Source organism: Aulonocara sp. 'chitande type north' Nkhata Bay, linkage group LG9, assembly GCF_057382095.1.
Source record: "Aulonocara sp. 'chitande type north' Nkhata Bay isolate Kocher_YH1m ecotype deep benthic linkage group LG9, A_spYH_male_GT1.1, whole genome shotgun sequence".
Lineage (NCBI taxonomy): Eukaryota > Metazoa > Chordata > Actinopteri > Cichliformes > Cichlidae > Aulonocara > Aulonocara sp. 'chitande type north' Nkhata Bay.
Genome location: NC_141352.1, coordinates 26656278 through 26676505, shown reverse-complemented (window position 1 = coordinate 26676505; position 20228 = coordinate 26656278). Strand labels below are relative to the sequence as shown.

The 20228-nt window shown below is 38.4% G+C and overlaps 1 protein-coding gene across 2 annotated transcripts in view; it reads left to right on the top strand.

The window, feature by feature from the left end:
- Positions 1-20228, top strand: part of LOC147322264 (cadherin-18) — a 194028-nt gene that overhangs the window by 134131 nt on the left and 39669 nt on the right. For both annotated transcript variants that reach the window (XM_086306746.1, XM_086306744.1), the window contains exons 3-4: positions 5847-6141; positions 10272-10391. In XM_086306746.1, the coding sequence (XP_086162872.1) occupies positions 5847-6141; positions 10272-10391 (415 nt within the window). The remainder of the gene's footprint in view (positions 1-5846; positions 6142-10271; positions 10392-20228) is intronic.

Genomic DNA, 20228 nt, shown 5'->3' with positions numbered 1-20228 from the left:
GCGCCGTGGTTTCTCCCACCATCAAAAAATGTGCCAAGATTATGCTGCCGGTCTCATCCCAAGACACTCGCGGAAAACACATTTCAAATATGTTTCCTGGTTAAATGTTATATGCAGGTGTAGAAGAAATTGTTCGTGTGCTGCTCAGTTATTGTAATTTGCGGGTGCAATTTTTCACATCATGCTTTAGTAACTCATAATTTGTAATTTGAGAATTTCTATTTGTCATCAACTCTGACAGACTAAATGGGCGATTCTGTTACTGTAATCATAAGTTACAGCTTTAGTTTGATTACGTCTGACCCATTAACTTTATTATGCTTTCCAGCATGACTACAATGAGTAAAATCCATGTTTAATGTTGCAGAACTTATGTTCTAGCTGCAGATTTCTTTCAGGTTGGAGGATCCCTCTCTTCCTCAAATCTCTTCTCTTCCTGTAATTGGCTTGACAGTACCAAAAGTAAACTGGTTGGCTCTGAGTACCAATTAGCTTGTGAACACAAACAGTTGCAAGCCACTCTCAAGAATGAGTCTACGTAGCCCAAACTGTGAAAATATACAGCATGTTGACAAAAGAAAGTGAAGATACGCTATAGATACCGGGTTGCTCCTGTGGGCATATGATGAAAGCACAAGGTTGGTTTTCTTTGACATTGGAGTGTTTTCGCTATGCAGCTTTAGAGCTCCAGACTCTGTTGATCTCTTTAAACTCCTCAGAAATGCATTTCCAGCTGCCAGCCACATGCCAATCATCTATTCGACTAGTCTTTAATATAGTCACCAGTAGAGGCAGAGAGATAAACACAATCCTGTTTTGATGGCCTGTGGATGAAAAGAATTCCTCAAAGATTTTGTGCAGAGATATCAAAACAACAAGGTTTAGAGGTTATATTTCACCTTCCTCATAAATTCTTGGACCTTTCCTGGCAGCATTTGTGAAAGATTGTCATGTATTTTCATTTATTATTTACTGCAAGACTTGGACATTGCCACCATTTTCAATCCCCCATCATCTGGATTGCCACACATGGTCTTGATGTATGCTAAGTTCACATCAAGCCCGCTCTGTGGTTTAACAAAATTGACACTAATTGCATTAAGGCAGGATGTCATGAAATTTTCCGTGTGATCAAAATTAATGAAGTATAAATAAAATATTCCAACACTGAAGGCGGAATGTAGTGGAAGCACCCACTGCAGAGAAATAAAGCCTAGTTTTCAAAATAGTGTGACAGCAAATTGCCACAAGCTTGTTTTGGTACAGTTAGGGGAGGAAATATGTGAAGTATAAATGTCCCCCTTAATAGCAGTGATGGGGACCATAAAGGGACAGTGGTAAAGTCAGGGTACCGTCCTGGGTAAAGTCTATTAAGTTTCACGGTATTTACGATTAAATAGGTTATCAGACTTTTTAAAATAATGTTGATTTAAACCCCAAAGTAGGCAGATTTTGTAAAATTACTCGACATTTGGGTGATTTGGATCACCTGTGGCCTGGAAGGGAAAATAATATCTAGGGGAAAAAAGTTTGAAAGTCCACCTCTATGTTTAGAAACTATTTATTTCTGTTTATGGTATAATGGATGGTTACCTACAGCAATGTTATGATTCACCCAGAATTCATCCAAATCAACAAAATGAAGGGACAAAAATGAAGGGACGGGGCTATTTTTTGAACATGAATACATTTGAAAAGCTGATCTTTTCACATGAGGATCAAGTCCACTCACACCCTCTCACTTTAATACATACACCTTGCTAATTCCAGGTCATCTTTTGAACTGTTTTCATTCTTTTTGGTACAGATTCAACAAGGTGCTGGAAACATTTTTTAGAGATTTTGGTCTATTGTGACTGTGTCATGCAGTTGCTGCAGATTTGTTAGCTGAACATCCATAATGCAAGTCTACTGTTCCACCACATCCCAAAGGTGCTCTACTGGAGTGAGAGCTGATGACTGTGGAAGGCATTTGTGAACTCATTGTCATGTTCAACAAACAAGTTTGAGAAGATTTGAGCTTTGGGACATGGTTTTTTATCTCGTTAGAAGCAGCTGTCAGAATGCTGACACGGTCAGCAACAATACTCAGGTAGGCTGAGGTGTTTAAAATATTGTTTAGGGAGGGAATAAGGAGGGAATAGGGAGCCCAGAGTGTGCCAAGAAATTATCCCCTGCACCATTATACCACCACTGTTAGCCTGAACTGTTGATGCCCAGAAGGATGGATCCATCCTTTCATGTCGTGCCAAGTTCTGACCCTGCCATCCAAAAGTTGCAGCAGAAATCAAGACTCGTCAGACCAGGCGACATTTTTTTTTTTTCCAATCTTTGCAAATTGTTAGCAGTTCTCATTTGACAGGAGTGGCGCATGGTGTGGTTTTCTACAACTGTAGCTCCTGTGCTTCCATTTCCCATTGCTCTACATTCAGAGAAGCGTTTCTGCATACTTTAGTTTAACAAGTTGTGTATTATTCACTGTTGCCTTTCTATCAGCTGTGACCTCTGGCATCAACAAAAAACTGCCATACACTGGATACGTTCTCTTTTTCAGATCATTCTCCATAAACACTGGCACAAACAACCATGCCACATTCAAAGTCATGTAAATCCACTGTTTCCCTTATTCTGATGCTCAGTTTGAACTTTAGCACGTCGTGTTGACTATGTCTACATTCTTAAATGCACTGAATTGCTGCCAAGCTGGAAATCAACTTGCATTAACAAGCAGTTGTACAGATGCAAAAAGTGGCCGATGAGTAAATGTTATAAACTCTGAAATATTAAATGTAATGAAGGGAAAATTTACCTCAGTTATATTTTGCTGAACACCTATGGTTGTGATTTACTTTTTATAGCAGAACCGTGTCTTCTAAGGCAGCAAGGTAAATGGACTAGAGAAACTCTAAAAATGCTGAAGAGACCATATTTGTTAGCAGAGAAGGTTGGGGAGCTTGAACATGTTGATGATCAAAATGGACAGACTATTTATCAAAGGCATTGCATGTGCTACATGTCTATCATGAAGATGAGTCAAGACCACTTACCATACTGAGCAGGCATCCTTATTGCTCATTAAACTCCTTTGATTTAAACGTTCATTGTCTTATTGTTTTATTCTCAGCTGCTGTACTTTGAGCCTATGGTGTTTATGTAACGACCCGCAACCTGTTAACAATCATTCGTCATCCATAGATTTTGGAAGGCAATCATCACCATGTGCATCATTGGTTTGTGCTTTTGCCAAGCATAATATATTAACTCCTTCAAAACAAGTCAATGGCTAAATTAGCAGTCTGACTGGAGGCAAAATTGTTTATGAGCTGGAGCAGAGTGCTGCTTGATAGAAGCGAATACGTGCATGTTGAAGATATAGAATTGAACTGTTAAGTAATATCTGTAATTCTCTATGTTTGAATTATTTAATATATTGGGTGATTCGATTATCCTTCTACAGCCAACACTTGAAGCTAATATTTCTAAATTGCTGGAACTGAATTAAAAGTGGGTCAAATCATGTCTGAAAAGTAACTTGTGTCCACTAGTATGTGGACACATCCTGATTTCTTGCTTTGTAGGTTCATATTAGTACAATCAAGAAGCTGATTAACCACCTAATTCAACAGGATCTTTGACTGCTTATCTAATTACAGGCTTGATATTTACCACAGAAAGGACAGTCAGCTCTCATCAAGAGTCAGGCTGCAACCAGCTGCAGCTTTCTAATTAGTCATTTATTTGCTAGTCCAGGTTTTGATTAGATGTGGCCAGAGGACCTCTGCTGAGGACATGTTAAATAACTCTGTGTATTCTATAACGATTGTACATTTTAGACTATGTGTCCTTCTTTGCTATTTTAATTCAGCTTTTCTTTTACTCACATGAAAGTGAAAATAGAGCAGCGCTTTAACATCACATGTCCTATTGCATGTTACAGGGAGGTTATACAGCTTTTCTTGTGGTGCAAAAAGCAAACACAAAAAAGACACAATATGATGAGTCTTAGTCAATAACGAGTGCACTCCTAAATGCGCTCAATGAATTGAATGGTAAGATGAATTGCTACTATATTTAGGTTACTTTGAAAATGGGCTGTCTTGTCTTCAGTTCTGCACTTCAAAACATTTTAGCTGTGTCCTAATTCAGACGCTGCACCAGTCCTTTTTCTTCCCCCCCCACAATAAAATCAAAGCTGCTAGCTGGCCACTTATTAAAAATCCTTGATAGCACATTACCAACACTTTCATATACACTAAAAATAATCACTTTAATTATTTATAGAAATAAACAATTCTTTGTCAAATGATTTTCAGTATAAGCCTTTGTGACTCTTACTTTGTAAAATGATACAGCCAGAAAGCTAAATACTTGTACCAGTTATGTTCCATTGGTTTAAAGTTCTCATTAATGTCTTGTGCTAATACAAAAGCAACTGCTTCACAGTAATGTTGCTCCAGTGTTTCTATGAGAGCCTTACTGCTTCTTTATCTCATCTAGGAAATGGGTCTAATTGCTGTGGTTTGAGAGGGTGTGCTATGCAGAGGGTTTTCTATCTTATTTGGTTTAGGTTTGTATTATAATACTGCATATACTGTACATTATCATCATTTGGTCCTTGTCAAACTGAATTTGGGAGAGTGTGTTCCATCTCAAGGACAAAAAGGTTGATATTCTTAAGCTGACAAAGCACTGAGGAAATTCTTTATTGCGTTCAGTGTTTTTAAGTTTCATATCGCTGAGCCCAAACTCGATATGTCAGTGGAGAAGGTTATTTGTTGACAAACTAGTTTAGGCATCTAAGGCTTTGACTTGTGTCTCCCTGGAAACACTGCTGCTGCACCCCTGCAAATCAAACAAGTCCCAGCTTGTTTCTTGTCTGTGTTTGCAATTTTTTAATAAATACTGATTTTTTTTTACGTTTTTTCTTTAGCGTGTCTATGATTTACCCTCTGTGGTCCTCTGTTAGGAACTGTTGGTGACTGTGAAAATTTAGTGCTATGACAGATGCTGCTAATTGTCATTGAACAGAAATGTGACTGTGATTTATTACTTCTCAGCTAAAAATAGTTAATGTGAGAAATCTTTTCCACTGATCCACTGAAAATATCAGTTTGTATGAGTTTATGTTCTTTCACCTTTTGTGTTGTGCTGCTTACTATTTAGTCTTTACAACTAATATAAATTATTTATCTAGTGCATACGTGCCTACATCTATGTGTCTCCATAGACTAAATCTTCCCTCAAACCAGATGCTTTTTTATTGCTTAAAGATGAAAAAATTAAATTGTTCAAATCTGAATCTTAATACCATTATATCCTTCTTTTGACATTCTGTAAAATAGTAAAATGTTATTCATATCTAACCGCCTGCTGAGCTGTGGGGATAAAAATCTTAACCCTTTTGGTAACAATTATGGCTTAATAAGTGGCTTGGTTTTCTCTTCTTCTCTCCCCTGGTGAGAAAGAAGAGCAGCTTTGGAAGGATTGTCCCCCAAAAACTTCAATCTCCAAGGATGCATTACTTTAGCACGAGCCAGAGAAAGGATTTTCAAGTTAGATGTTACAATTCTAATACTAATTTTAATATTTTTCAACAGTATTTTATCAGTTTTTCTACAGATCATTTCCAAGACTCCAAAGCCTTCATGTTACTAAGACCAAAATCTGCAGATATTCCAATTAATTTCATGATGAAGTTGTAATTAAAATGAGAAAAGCTTAAAACAGACTTTAAGTGTGCCTTAGTAATTTTATCTTGCAGGTATTTTGCAGTTGTTAAGAAGAAATTTGACTTTGCACTGTTTTTTCTCCATATTCACACACACTTTGTCTGTTTTTCATTCCAGCTTCACTCAAACTCAGACAAAGGTGATGGATCTGTCAGGTACATTCTGAGCGGCGAAGGAGCTGGGACTATATTTATCATCGATGAGGTGACAGGGGATATTCATGCCACTAAGAGCTTGGATCGGGAGCGGAAAACACATTATGTCCTCCATGCGCAAGCATTGGACCGTAACACAGAGGAGGCCCTGGAACCAAAGTCAGAATTCATCATCAAAGTACAAGACATCAATGACAATGCACCCAAATTTCCAGATGGACCCTTTGTAGCTTCGGTCCCTGAGATGTCTGAAGTGGGTGAGTAGCTCTTCAAAATATACTGGACCTTCAAGTGATTGTTCTCTACTGCCAATAGCAGTAAGCCTCCATTTGAATGGTTTGAGAGATGAAAAACTTTTGTTGCTTTTCAAATCTTCTTCATGTTTATAATCCTTTTTAATCCATCATCTTAAAAAAAAGAAAAAAAGGTAAAACAAAACAATAAATTACAGTTAGATCTTTGCCTTTACACACTAAAGTACAACCCAAAGCTCCAACAAGATGGATTTAAAGATATAAGTGTGAAGAACCACTATCAAATATGTCATTACCCCATGCAGCATTCTGGTTTGTCCTCTGCGATAATGTTCTCCAGAATGTTTGATGTTCTGTAAGCCAGCAAAGTCCTCTTTCTCATCTTTGTTTTCTGGTTGCTGCGATGGTTTCCGTCCCTGGTGGGCAGGTCTTTACAAAGCACTCAATAGTGGCTCTGCAGCAATCCCCGCCATTGAGACAGTGAAGTCTTCCATATCACGGAGAAAAGTAAAGCCTCTATCCACCTCCACCGAGACAGCGTCCCATACGCATAGCATCTTGTGGCGAACATCGATGTTGTATGTCTTTACTCTCTTGTTCTGTTTTTAGGTTGTGTGAACAATAGCCACCATTTTCTCAGTCCAGTGGATTCTGCTTCAAGACACAATAGCTCAAAAACGTTACTCTAATATTTCACAACACTCTTTCAAAATATGTAGGTTGTCCAAATGGTAGACAAACTGCTGTCAGAGCAATTTTACTCGGTATACAATGTGATAATAAATTCTTGGCGCTGACAGTTTGTTGAAAACATTCCATTTCTATCCATCTGTCTAAAGGAATCTCCTGAGTTACTGGAAAATTCTTTAAACAGAAAATTAATAACTTCATCAGCTCCATGCAGGAGCGAGACGGAAATGTGATAAAAGAAATTAAATATGCAAACCCCAGCAGACCTGTACGCTCCCTCTTTATAAACAGTCAATATCTTCCTGGTTGTGTTCATGATTATTCATGGCAGGCCTCATGAACATATATTTCTAGTCAGTATATTTCTTTCTCAGAAGTGTCAGGCGCATGCCTTAATCTCTTTTGAGAGTGTGCTTTAGCACTCTATGCTGTGATACCTTGTTTACAGACTATCATTAGGTTTTTGGGTCCAGTTTTAAGTACATTAAAGGGAGAGTCTTCCCCTTACACATGTTTTAAACTCCACATGAAACGGTCGTAATTAAAAAAAATTCAGCAGTTGCTGTAATCGTCAGCACAAATTAATTCATTATAGGTTAATGAAAACAGCACTAATTTCTGTATTGGCATCCTTAGTTTAGTTCTAACAAGACTTCTTATTCTAAAGTTCCCATGTTCGCTGCAAACTTCGTCATCGGTTACACAATAAGAATCAATCACCATTGATGACCCAAGGGAGGAAATCAAGGTCTGTGAAGAGGAAAATAATTAGCCTTTTTTCCCCCCCACCCTCTCTTTTGCTCATGTCCATTAAAGTAATTCCTCTTTGGTTTGGCATCTGCAGCATCAAATCGGCTGTAACAATCAACTGTCATCACACTCTAAAGCGCTAATCCCCCTGCATTTGTCAATACCGGAGCTCCCAAGTGTGGGAAAGGGCTGTCTTGGAGTATAGCAACTAATTGGTTGTGATGTTCTTTTTCCTGTCTAAATTGATCAGCTGGGCATGCTCCAGGTTGTCCAACTGTTTCATTCCTTTTATTTAATTGAACAGTTATATTTTGAGTACAAGATGAAAGGAGTATCAATTTCCTGCTTTATCTTTCCCACTTGAGATGGAGTTATAGTTGCTCTTTTCTTTAAAGGGAAAAGTTAGTGGTTTCAAAACCCAAAGGCTTGGATAGCCCCCTGTTTAAATGAATAGTTTAGATTAAATGCGTGTTATTGGGAATATAAATCTTATTGATAAGAATGTTAAGCAGAATCTCACAATCAGGTAAGTCTTAAACTCTTAATGAGCATAATAAAATGTAATGCTTGCACGCATTTGACTTATTTTTTTTTTTATCTCTTGCTATTTCCAGTAGATGCTGTTATCTATGAGAAAGCACAGATACATTTTGTTCTAATGTACTTGTAGCACATGTTGTTTTTGCTTTCACATTTCAAGTTAATTTATCCCAAACTAGGAAAGAAGCTAACACAAGAGACGTGAGAATAATCTACTGGTAACCTCATTATCCAGTTTCACAGTCAGACGAGCCTTTATCCCTTTAAAGTTAATTTGTTGTCCCGTATGACAGAAATATTGCTAAAATCTTTAAATAAGGTAATGAAATTAGATGTAAAAATTGTAAACAGGGTTTAGGTTAAGCAATGTTTTCCATAGTTCAGCTGGTAAAAGTTTCCAGCCTCCACTTTAGTTAGAGTGGTTGTGTAAGACATGATGGTCAAGCAGCCACCAGCTATTTGTGGTGTAAAAGTGTTAATCCCTTGGAAGACTGTAACATGAAATGAAGGCACAGTGACCTTAAAAGTCCTGAAAAAAAAACAGATTTCCATTTAACTTCTCTGTTCTTTTAGAAATGAGATTTAAGTGTTCATTTTCTGCTGAGTACAATCAGAACTCATCAAGTTAATAACTGTAAATATACGGTACATATATACACTGAGTACTTGAACACTTGAGTTGAAGTGCGTTGTGAGCAAAGCCAAGCACACTGTACAGTGTATTAGGGCAGCATAATGAGTGCATTATCACTCAGAATATGCGTTAACACGAACCCGTTACTGCCTCTTCCAGCAGCCGTACACACAAAAACATTATATATGCTATTCCTGTGGGGACACTCCCTCATATAATGCAGCCTTTAGCCCCTTAACCCTACCTTAACCACCATAAATTAGAATCTAACCTGAACATTAATTCTAAACGTAATCCTGAAATGAAGTCTTTACCCTCAAAAAACGCAGTCTGGTCCAGTCTGCATGGCTCCGTTTGCAGTCAGTTTAAAGTCTCTACTGGGATATTACAGCAAAACATTACCCACACACATACACGCAAACACCAAATAGAAAGCAGAGTAAAGCTGTTTTGTCGTTTCTGCTACGATTTATAGAGACGTTGCTTATGCCTGTAACACGGAACAAGCTAAGGTCTGTCAGTTAAATCATGTTCTAATAAGTTTTAATTGACAGATGATTTAGAACCAGTTGAGTTTCCAGAGCAATCCCAGAGGTGATGAAGTCCAAATAATTCCCGGCACAATTTCCGCTGCGAGGCTGAGAGTACACAAGCATACTGTGAGGTACACGCTTCATTATGGCTGGCATTTTCCTCTGCTCCAGCAGGATTCCAAGGAAAAAATAAATCATATTTGGTGGGACACAGTAGAGTGAGTTTCCCTTTTTCAGTTTTCTTGTTTAATATAATTTAATTCTCTAAGGAGCACAAGAAAGCAAGTGTCCAGATGCCTTAAGATATTTATACTTTATCTATCTGCATGCCTCTAGATCTACCTCTAAATACACATACATATACATTAAATAATGTTTTAGCCTGTAGTCCAATTACAGTCTACTCATCAAGTAATTATAATGAGTTAATGAACCTTGTAATGAGTAACACTCCAAGTGTTTAATTTCTAAATAACAAAAAAAAAATAAAAAATTTCCCATTCAAGCGTAATCGGAAACACAAATGATCTTTTTACATGACATGACATAGCTCATGACATTCTGCAGGCAAGATTTTTTTTTAATTTAGATTCATTTCTTTATTTATTGCAACAATAGTTCAGAATTTATGGATAAGTTAAGAAATGCCCAGCATTTTAAATATCATATCATATCATTCTGAATCTAGCACTGTTATCCCATATTCAAATTACTATTATTATTATTTTACATGGAAATAATTTTTTTACATGAATCTATTTGTTAAAAAAAACAATTGCACAGTTATAGCTTGGGTTGTGGCAGGAAGGTCATCAAGGATAAAACTGCCAAATCAAACATGTGGAGCTGCCCGCTGTGGTGACCTCTTGTGGCAAAGAAGCAGCTGAAAGTAGCCATAACTCATAGTTGCATTAACATTTGTAAACCTTTTAAAGAAACAACAAGACTAATGTGCTGGATTTTTGTTTGTTTGTTTGTTTTTTAAGGCACATCTGTGTTGCAAGTCACAGCAACCGATGCGGACGACCCCACCTATGGAAACAGTGCCAGAATAGTCTACAGTATCCTACAAGGACAGCCATATTTCTCTGTTGACCCCAAAACAGGTATGGTATAACTGCATGCTTGGGGAAAAAATGCATCCATGCTCTTGAAAGCATGGTAACAATGAGTTATAAATGGGAGGTATAACTTTGATGTCGATCTCCTAAAATGATGTGTGCGTCATGCTGTGAAGTCTTTGCTTCTCACAGTGGAACATCCTGTTCTGTTATTGCAGCACGTCTCATATCGTAAAAGCTAAAGCAGCCACAGCAGAGTTATGGACTGCTCATACAGTGCAACTGCTGTATTGTTGAGCATGCGATCCACTTTTTGTGAGCAATAACTGACTCCTCAGGGGTCAAAGGAGGCATTTGTTGAGATGCCTTCAGAAGCCATTGTTTCTTACCTTTTTTGAAAGGGGTTGGTGGGGGCCGCACAGCAGGCAGCGCTCAGTGTTTTTTTAAATTATTTTTTGTCCAGGGAGGCTAATAGAATCTATTAAATGTTAATAAAGCATCTAAAGTGCAAGACATATATAACTTTTATATAATGTAAAAAAGCACGGAGGACTGTGCATGTGCATACATGTCTGACGTTTTGCACGCTTGCCTCTGTTGCTCCTGCTGCTGTTGGTTAACATGAACAACACTCTACTTGTAGGAATTGATTCATTGCTGTCTGGAACAAGTATTGGTCCCTGTGAGACCATACCGCCCATGTAAAACATGAATTCTTTGCTGAAATAGCAACACAAATAAATTGCTGAATATTTTGGATTTGCCTCGAGGGAAAAGGCAGTGGGGATTGATGGAGCAATTTCACAAGGGTGTGGTGATTCAGAAGCAATGCCGATTTTTGAATGAAAATTGGCTCTCTCGTGCAATGTAGCATATTTGATCCTCCCAGCTACTGGATTCGTAGCTTTCTATTTAAGTCACGTTTTTGAGGTATGCCTCTGCCAGATAGACACTGGCACTTTAAATTCATATGTCTACAGAACTAACTTTTGCGATTTTGAAATTTTGTCACAGCTTTTGTAAAATTGTGACATTATTTGCCACCAAAATAACATTTGATGGGATCACAGTGAACTTTACCCATAATTAGTTCACCCTTGAGTCCACATGGCATAAAGCATAAGGATTTTCTCTTAACCATTCCTGAGACAACATGTTCACGAAAATGGGATGTACAGATCAACATATGTATGGACAAGTGTACAAAAAAAAGCTCTCTTTAGGCATGATTGCCGCCAGCTTGGAGGCATAACAATGATTAATCACCAGTGATTTCCTTTTCCTTTTTCCATATGCAGAGTGTTTTTGACACATCAGATGGCTTGTTTTGCTTGAGCTGACTAGGCATCTTGTCTTCATTGTAATTCAGCATAGGGTGCAGAGGAGGAGGTGGGGATGCGATCGAAGGCTTTTCCAGCTGCACACTCTGCACAGCGCTGTTCCACCTACACGTATTAATCTATACGAGTTGGCTTTTGATTTTGCCACTAGCAAACCGCTCTCCTCCCTCAAATTAGGACAAGGGCCTTCAGCGGTCAGTGGAAAATGTGCAGGTTACTCTTGCATGTGGTCTTTAATATGCCAAGTCCAAGTCTTAAAGCTGTTGGAGTTGGCATGCTGCCACGTTTGAGTGCCACAATGGGGAAATGAAGCTGCTTCTGCATCTGTCTCACAGTGCATTAGATTGCTTACACCCTCTCCTAGCCTCATGTACCTGGCTCCCACTATGCTTAAAGTGCAGAGATGCTGTCATGGGAAACACATATTAGTAGCAAGATTACAAGAACATACAGACAAAGACAAACAGACACACACATACACACACGCACCTCTTCCCATTTGACCTTGGTCTGGTGGCCTGATACAGCAGTGATAGATTTTACAAGACTCATGAGGTAGACAGAAAGATCACTTAAGGACAGGGGAATAATAGCATTTGGCCTGCACATATGGCATTGAGGGAATACCCAAAGGATTTTCTCAGACTTGACCCAAATCCTCACTAAGAAACAAAGTGAACAGTTTTACCTGTGCTTTCTCCCGAGCACAGTGGTTTTAACATTATCATCCCAACCACTTGTGTTATGAGATGGATGAATTGTGTTAAATGCTAAATTGACCACAATTACAGTGCATTACTCTTTTCAACCTCAGAGGAGGACAAAATGCTGACATTACAGGTTGTCTTAGCAAAGCATTCAAAAATTGTTGTTTCAGCTCCTGAAGCATTTGTGTATCCAATTAAGTAATTTTTAATGTCTTGCAGCTGTCTGATTAAATAAAATTACTTTACCTTAATGTCCCTGATCAAACTAAAGGGCACCTGCGGTTGTTGCTGTGGGGTACTTTATGCCTTTCAGTAATCAGAAATATCATGTATATACTGCCAAAACATTTATATTTTAGGACTCGGATTTCCCAAAAAACCCTCAAGTAACAAACAAACCAACCATTCCTGGATGTATTATTTAGTTTATGTAAGCTTTTCAAGTGAAAAAAGAAATCTTTCAGCTATTCAAAAAGGATTACTTGATCTAATTTGCAAATTAAGTCCATCCATTTGTTTCCGCCTAACCTTATTAGGGTTACGGAGGGGCTGGAGCCTATCGCAGCTACCAGAGGGTGAGAGGCGGGGTACACTTCAGACAGGTTGCCCGTCTGTCGCAGTGCTAACTGCAAATTAAGTGCTAGCTTAATTTATAACATCCCATAAAGCTTTAAACACTTCCTGAAACAGTCAAGCTTGACATTGGTTTACATTTATGTTTGTTACTTCACCATTTTTAAAAAGGTTAACACACATAGTTATAATATGAAAAAAGGCTTTCTTTAACCGTTTTAATCCTACAGCTGTAGGTCACTGATTCTAAGAGTGTGATGCATTTAAAATTGTGGATACAACACATAAAACATTGGTATCAAGAAACCAGTATATCAAAGCATTTGGTGAAGGACGTGGTGTCAAACTGATGTTTTGTTCTTTCTAGAGTTTCGTACATACCAGATATTAAAACACAAATAAACATCTGAGATATTTACCTAACCGTGGTCCAATTCTGTTTTACACTGTGCATTTCAAGGTCAGTCACAGACTGATGAGACAGATGTGCTGAAGCGCCCGTACATTTGGGTCACTCAAAGGTTCCTTTGTGCTGGGACTTACCCTGACAAAAGGAGCTAAAATTGTCCACAGTCTCTGCAGTGTAGAAACAGAAGAGAAGGTACTTCAAGTAAAAGAATGAACAGTTCCTAGGTTGTAAATTTGCCTATAAATAATACTGATACAACTGGTAATGATGGAAGGCCAGAGGGGACAGTGTGTCCAGGAAAAAAAACAAAAAACGAGGCCACAGAATCCATTTTCATTTGTAATTTTTCCCATGTTGCATAGAAAATAGTAAATTTGTATGCAGGCACATACTGTATATAACATAATAGGGTCTTTGCCTACTCTAGCGATATGATGTGCAATTTAAATGCTCTGATTTGTCAGTGCAGATAATGACAGTGTTTGACAGAATAATATTTCTATCACAACCATTTCAATTCACCAGTATGTGCAATATTTAGGATCTGACATCTGGATAAAGCTCATTAAGTCCTTGTAAGCTTGAAGAATCAGAACAGGAGAACCAGATTTAATGGTTAAAGGTGCCCGGCAGTCTGTCTTACTGATATAATTAATTACGATGATACCGGTTTAATAAAAGAGTAAGTAAAGAGGAGATTGCTAAAGCAGAAAAAGAAAAAAGGTAATGACTGAATTAGCCCGTGGACACTGTCATGATTTTAACATTATTTACTGTGAAACCAAGCGTTTCCAAGACATGTTATGAATTGTCTTAAATAACAGTTTCACAGATAATCAAAAGACGTATATGTATGTATATTAAAGTAACACTGACATTGCTACCAAATGTGTACTTTAAACAGACTGCTGCTAGAAATATGATTGCATGCTAGCTTAAACTTTGCCAATAAATGTGCGAATAATGTAAATAGTATTTATGCAGAGCCAAATGTACACGGTGTCCCTGGTATTATACAAAGCAAATGTAATTTAGAGGTGTGTTATATTATTCACTTGTCAGAAATTGATGCACGGAGACTCTGCAGCAGCACGCTACAACAGCATCACATATTCTAGAAGTGTACACAAGCTTATCAGTGATTACCCCGTGCGTTGCTAACTTCAACACTCTTAAAACAATGTGATTTTTTTTGTGTGTGTGCATGGAATTATTATATATAGCATTTTCCTAGAAATGGATTTAACAAAAAAGAAGTGCTTTGATATTTGACATTTTTCGAAACATATTAAATTGTTGCCAAGAGGTAAATGAGAAGACTACAACTTCTGCAGGGGGAAACATGCAAATTGTCTACCGGCACTTTTAAACTCACCAATTCACTGGATTATTCTTATTATTTTCTTCTTTCCTCTTTTCCACTTCAAACTACAGCAGCTTTCATGCTGTCTCTGCTTGTCGCCTTCACTTTTTCTGGAGAGTACCATATTATTAACTGAACTTTACAGTTGCCGGTAAGTGGATTTTACCCTTGAGCAAAGGCAGGCTAGATGTTTTATCTTAATTCCAGCCTTGACACTGGACTATCTACTGAAGGCTATAGAGTTAGATAACATTTACAGAAGTGATGCATTATATGGACATCTGTAAAACTAACATTTTAAAAACATTTGGCGGTTAAAAGTTTCCAATACGAGTCACAAATCATGTCAAGGTGCCCTTTGAGGAAGGACCTGGAAACCCCTACCTGCTGCGTTTGTTGTGACTTGTCTGGGGATTTGGGTCAAACAGAAGAGATGAAGCACAAGGACAACAGAGAATTAGACAGACAGACTGAACTGCTTTCTGCTGAGTGAATGTTAATCACTGCAGAGAAAGAGTCCAAAATGCTGCATGGGTGTGCATCTGACACACATTTCTCTGTGATGGCTCTGTCCCTTTTTATCCGAGTGCTGTTGAACTTTTTAAGAAATATTGATAGTCTGATGTTGGAAGCTTAGCGACTTGCTAACTCTGTTAAGAACATTCACTGCAATGGATTTGCTTGATTGCATGGTTTGGAAATCACAAAACTGCAAGCCAGCAAATTTAGTAAGCAAAAAGTCAGCAAAAGATGGTGACAGCATTTATCCTTTTAATGCTGTGGTTGGGTTGTAACTCCTGTTTTTACTACAGTGCATCTGTCACAGAGGCATCAAAGTGGTTCCTTTTGAGTCTTGCCCCTTAACCCTTCTTCACTTTTATACACACACACACACACACACACACACACACACACACACACACACACAGAAAGACAAACCACAGTACAGGCCCACTAAGTCCCCTTTGCATCTTAAATAGGCTAATTTCTCTGCTGATCTGGGATTTGTGACTGTTCGAGTTTACTGATGGAGCTGACACAGATCAAGACATTTTCACCGTTAACGGATTAAGTCTTACCTCTTGAATCAGGGAAAGTCATTTGTGATGTAGGCTTGAGCAGCCCAATCAGTTTTTCACAGTTAGATAGATGGACTGATATATAAACAGAGAGAAAAGTTTGTAAAGTAACAAGAAGCCGTGTTTTTGTGCGATATCTTTGATTATTCAAGTGGCTTTTGCTGAAGTTATCTACCTTTTTTTTTCCGGGAAATGCTCTTCGAGTTCAGACACACAGGGATAACATCGAAGGGCAAAAAACCAAGATTCCTGAAGCTGGAGATTGAAGAGCGCTTTAGTAATCTCCTATAATCCTTTTTGTTCACCCAGGAGATTGTCCTCCTTTAGAAGTTTCCAGCCAGACAAAGAGGTGGATAGTATGATGGTATCAACTCTAATAGACTGGGGAGGTTGAGGAAAAGGCTAACCACCTCACTGTGTCAAATGGGCCTAGGTTGAAGGAAGTCAGCTCTTTCTCAATTATTTTCTAAATTAACTGACGAGCTCCACTGAGATTTAGCAGAGACTTTCTGAGGTATTACAGCTCAGAAATGGTCAGGATAGGGAGTTCAGGGGTGCGATCTTTGTGTCAAAGTACTGACATACCTTTCAGGTACTTGCACTTTCTGAAGAATACCCTCATCGCCTTTTCTGTATTGTTATGGGACTTTTATTTAATACTGAATGCAGTTCGCTGATTGTACATTACTACAATAAATGCATTGCAACAGCTGTGAAAGAATGGTCACACGTTGCAGAAGGTGTTATGTCATTTGCTTGTTTGATTTTAAATGTCTGATAGTTGTCCATCCTCATTATTGTGAATACCAGTGGAATTCCCATAGTAAAAGAAGAAAACCTCATACTTTCGTGTTTGCTCATTGTTCTTAAAACCACTGCCGTGAAATATTGCTGAGGAGCGATGCACCCTCATGAGTAAAGGGGTAATAAGAGACTTGAAAGGTCAGATCGTCTGTCTTGGTGTGGTTTTAATGGAAAGCATGGCCACTTGCCAAGGTCTGTGTGTCTCAAGGACCCCAGGTTAAGTAATGCCAAGACTGCAGTTAATAACAAAGGCCTTCCAATAGAGTTTGCAAAGCTCGCATCATTACATGAAAATGGCTGCAAGCGCTTTGATTAGTTTTAAAACTAAGAAAAGCAGCAGAGCCATGCTGAGATCAGGCATTTGAAAAGAACACTGTGACAAGAATAAAATGCTTGTGCTCTAATGAAAGCTTTTCAATAAAAATCTGGAGTATTTTCATCTCCTGGAGAGGCTTAAAAGACAAACATTGTGTTTCTACCCTCTCTGATAATATATTTTATATGTGAAATATGTTAGTCATTATATTTAATTATTTAATGTCTTTTTTATTATTTTATAATAATAATAATGTAAAACATATGCCCAATTTAAACATTCCATAGAATGGTTATTAATTATGTACAATGACTGCTTGTTGACTCAAATATCTAATCACTTGGTAACATGGTAACAACTCAATGCACTGATGCATGCAGCTATGGTCCAGATGACCCAGCATCAGAATGGGGAAGGTAGGTGATTTAAGTGACTTTGAGTGTTACATAGTTGTTGGTGCCAGACAGACAGAAACTGCTGTTCTACTGGGACTTACCTGCAAGACAAAAAAGACAAAACATCCAGTTAGTGGCAGTTTGCTGGGCAAAATGCCTTGTTGATGCCTGAGGTCAGAGGAGATTGGCTTCAGGCATATAGGAAGTCAAGAGTAAATCAAATAACAACTTATTACAACCAAGGTATGCAGAAGAGCATTTCTGAATGCTAAATATGTCCAAACCTGTTAGCTTAGCACAGGAAATTCTCATTGGCTCGCCAAAGTTGGACAATAGAAGTTTGGAAAAATGTTGCCTGGTCTAATGAGTGTCAATTTATGCTGCAATAATCAGATGATAGGGTATCAATGGCTCAGATTGCCAACACTGGCAGTTTAATGGTATGGGGTGTTCTTTCTTGGCATACATTGAAACATGAGAATTGTTTAAATTTCACAGCCATCTTCCAACGACTGCATTTGGCAGAATACCACGGGCGACCATGGTTCAGGGGGTTGGGAAGCTCATCTTGTAACTGGAAGGTTGCCGGTTCGATCCCCAGTTCTGTCTGTCTTGGTTGTTGTGTCCTTGGGCAAGACACTTCACCCTACTGCCTACTGGTGATGGCCAGAGGGGCCGATGGCGCAATATGGTAGCCTTGCTTCTGTCGGTCTGTCCCAGGGAAGCTGTAGCTAGCTTGCCTCCACCAGTGTGTGAATGAATAGCGGAATTGTAAAGTGCTTTGGAGGTCTCGAAAAGCGCTAAGTGCAATCCATTATTATTATTATTATGCTTGAAAGCATGTCACCAAAAAACTGCTTAAAAGTTTAGTAAAAAAAAGTAAAGTATAATGTCCTTGTTACTGGATATCAGGCCCTTGTGGAGCAAAATGTATTATTTTGGTCTAGACATCCCAAAATGTGATGTCCACATATGTGGACGCCAGGTCCTAGGAAGTTAAAGCTTGCATTAAGATTACACAGTCACATTGGGGGAAATCCTGGATGCCTTTTTTAGTAAATTCCTTTTCCTCATAAAGCCTGCCTTTATATTTAGATAGTACTTGTCCACTCTGGTCTTGATATTTAAAGTGTGGCAAGGCTTTTGTTGATTCACTACTAATGAATCCCAATTCACTAGCACTCTGTGGGACTTCAGCCACTGCTCTGTGTGACAGGTGATGTTTAACCTAAGATCCCCTGGATCTTAATACTATTGGCTGCCTTACTCCTTGACCCACTTTTAATGATTATTCAGCCTGAGGCAAGTGGATTAGTTTCTGTCTATAGTCCAGGAGAAAAGAAAGAGGAAAATGGCCCATCGTATAACTCAGGTATATAGCTGCCTCTTTTGGGGAATTTTGGAAATCATAGCCCTGCCATAATTCACTTAACTCAATTTTTTTTTAAATGCTGAGTTTAGAACACAAATCAGATGTTGATAACTTACTTGGCCCCTCAAATTTCAGACATTGCGTAGCAGCGAACAATCAAATGTAAAATGCTGTATTTTCCTCCACTTCAATAAAGACCTATAGCATCACACACCTGCAGCAACAGCATCTATACTGTCCCCATATTGCAATAGGTGCTGTGAGCATTTTATGAACATAACACAGGAGTAGTAATTTCATTTATTATTTTAATATTCTGACTTTCCATTGTGATCTTATGTAGCCTTATTACATCCCTCTCTCTCTATAGCAAATTGCTTCACTGCTTCAGACTCACAGTTTCTGCAGTGAAATCATTCTGAACAAAACTCCCACTCAGGATGAATCCAATGGCACTAGAGTTACATTTTTAATTTCAGCTAAATCCAAATATTGTTTCCCCTGGAGAATCCTCACATTTTTTCCTCTACCATATCAAGTGGATTATTGCAGATAGTTTAGTTTTGCTGCTTAAAAGCAGCTTGCTTGCAGTAGTGGCACGGCTGGATGCATGAAATTGATCTAACCACTCTGTGAATTAAAAAAAAAAGGGGGGGCAACAGACAGACAGTTGACCCAGTAATGAAAACAATTCACTATACTGTGACACAGCCCCCATCCCACTGCTCACATATCACAGTTTAACCCCTGTTAAATTTTCCAAATGCAAGTGTTTTACATCAAATATAATAATATCTAAACGTAGTCTTCCTATGATAGAAATACAATACTGTAATTCTTTTTTGTGAGTTAAAGTTTGAAGATAACTGTAAGGAAGGTGACCTTATAATAGAGCAAAATTAAGATACAAAAGGGATGTTTTTTTAAATAGGCTCATGAAGGTGATTTGATTTTTTTGTAGAATGTAAGCAGCAGGTGAGGGACACACAACCCCCTTTATGTCAGGGCAACTTCATATAGAAATGAATAAAATAGCCAAACAATGAGGAAAAACGTGGTTTTATCATGCAACACAGTTGATGGGAAACCTGTAAAAAGCCAGGTTAGGTTTTTCCGAGACCTTAGAAATGCCTCGATTAATTCTCTCATGTTGATTGTTGAATCACAACAGGAATCGACAGCAGCAATGTGGATTTCACCCTGTGATCAACACCAACCCGCAGGTGTCACTGCACTGCACCGGGACAACCCCTGTGAATTATGGCAGAGTTCAGAAGTTCAAAAGAACACGAGTTCAGTGGTTGCCAGAGGGTCTCTGCTGTGGGGAAAAGCACAATTTACAATCAACGCTCATGTAACAGAACATATTAGATCAGGCTCCATGTGCTGCTGTGGTTTCAGGACCAAAGATGGCGAATTAAGCCCCGAGCACAGATATAGACATACACGCACACAAAGCTATATAGGCTAACAAATAAGATACAGTTGCAGTCAAACACACACTCGCACGCACAAACACATTCC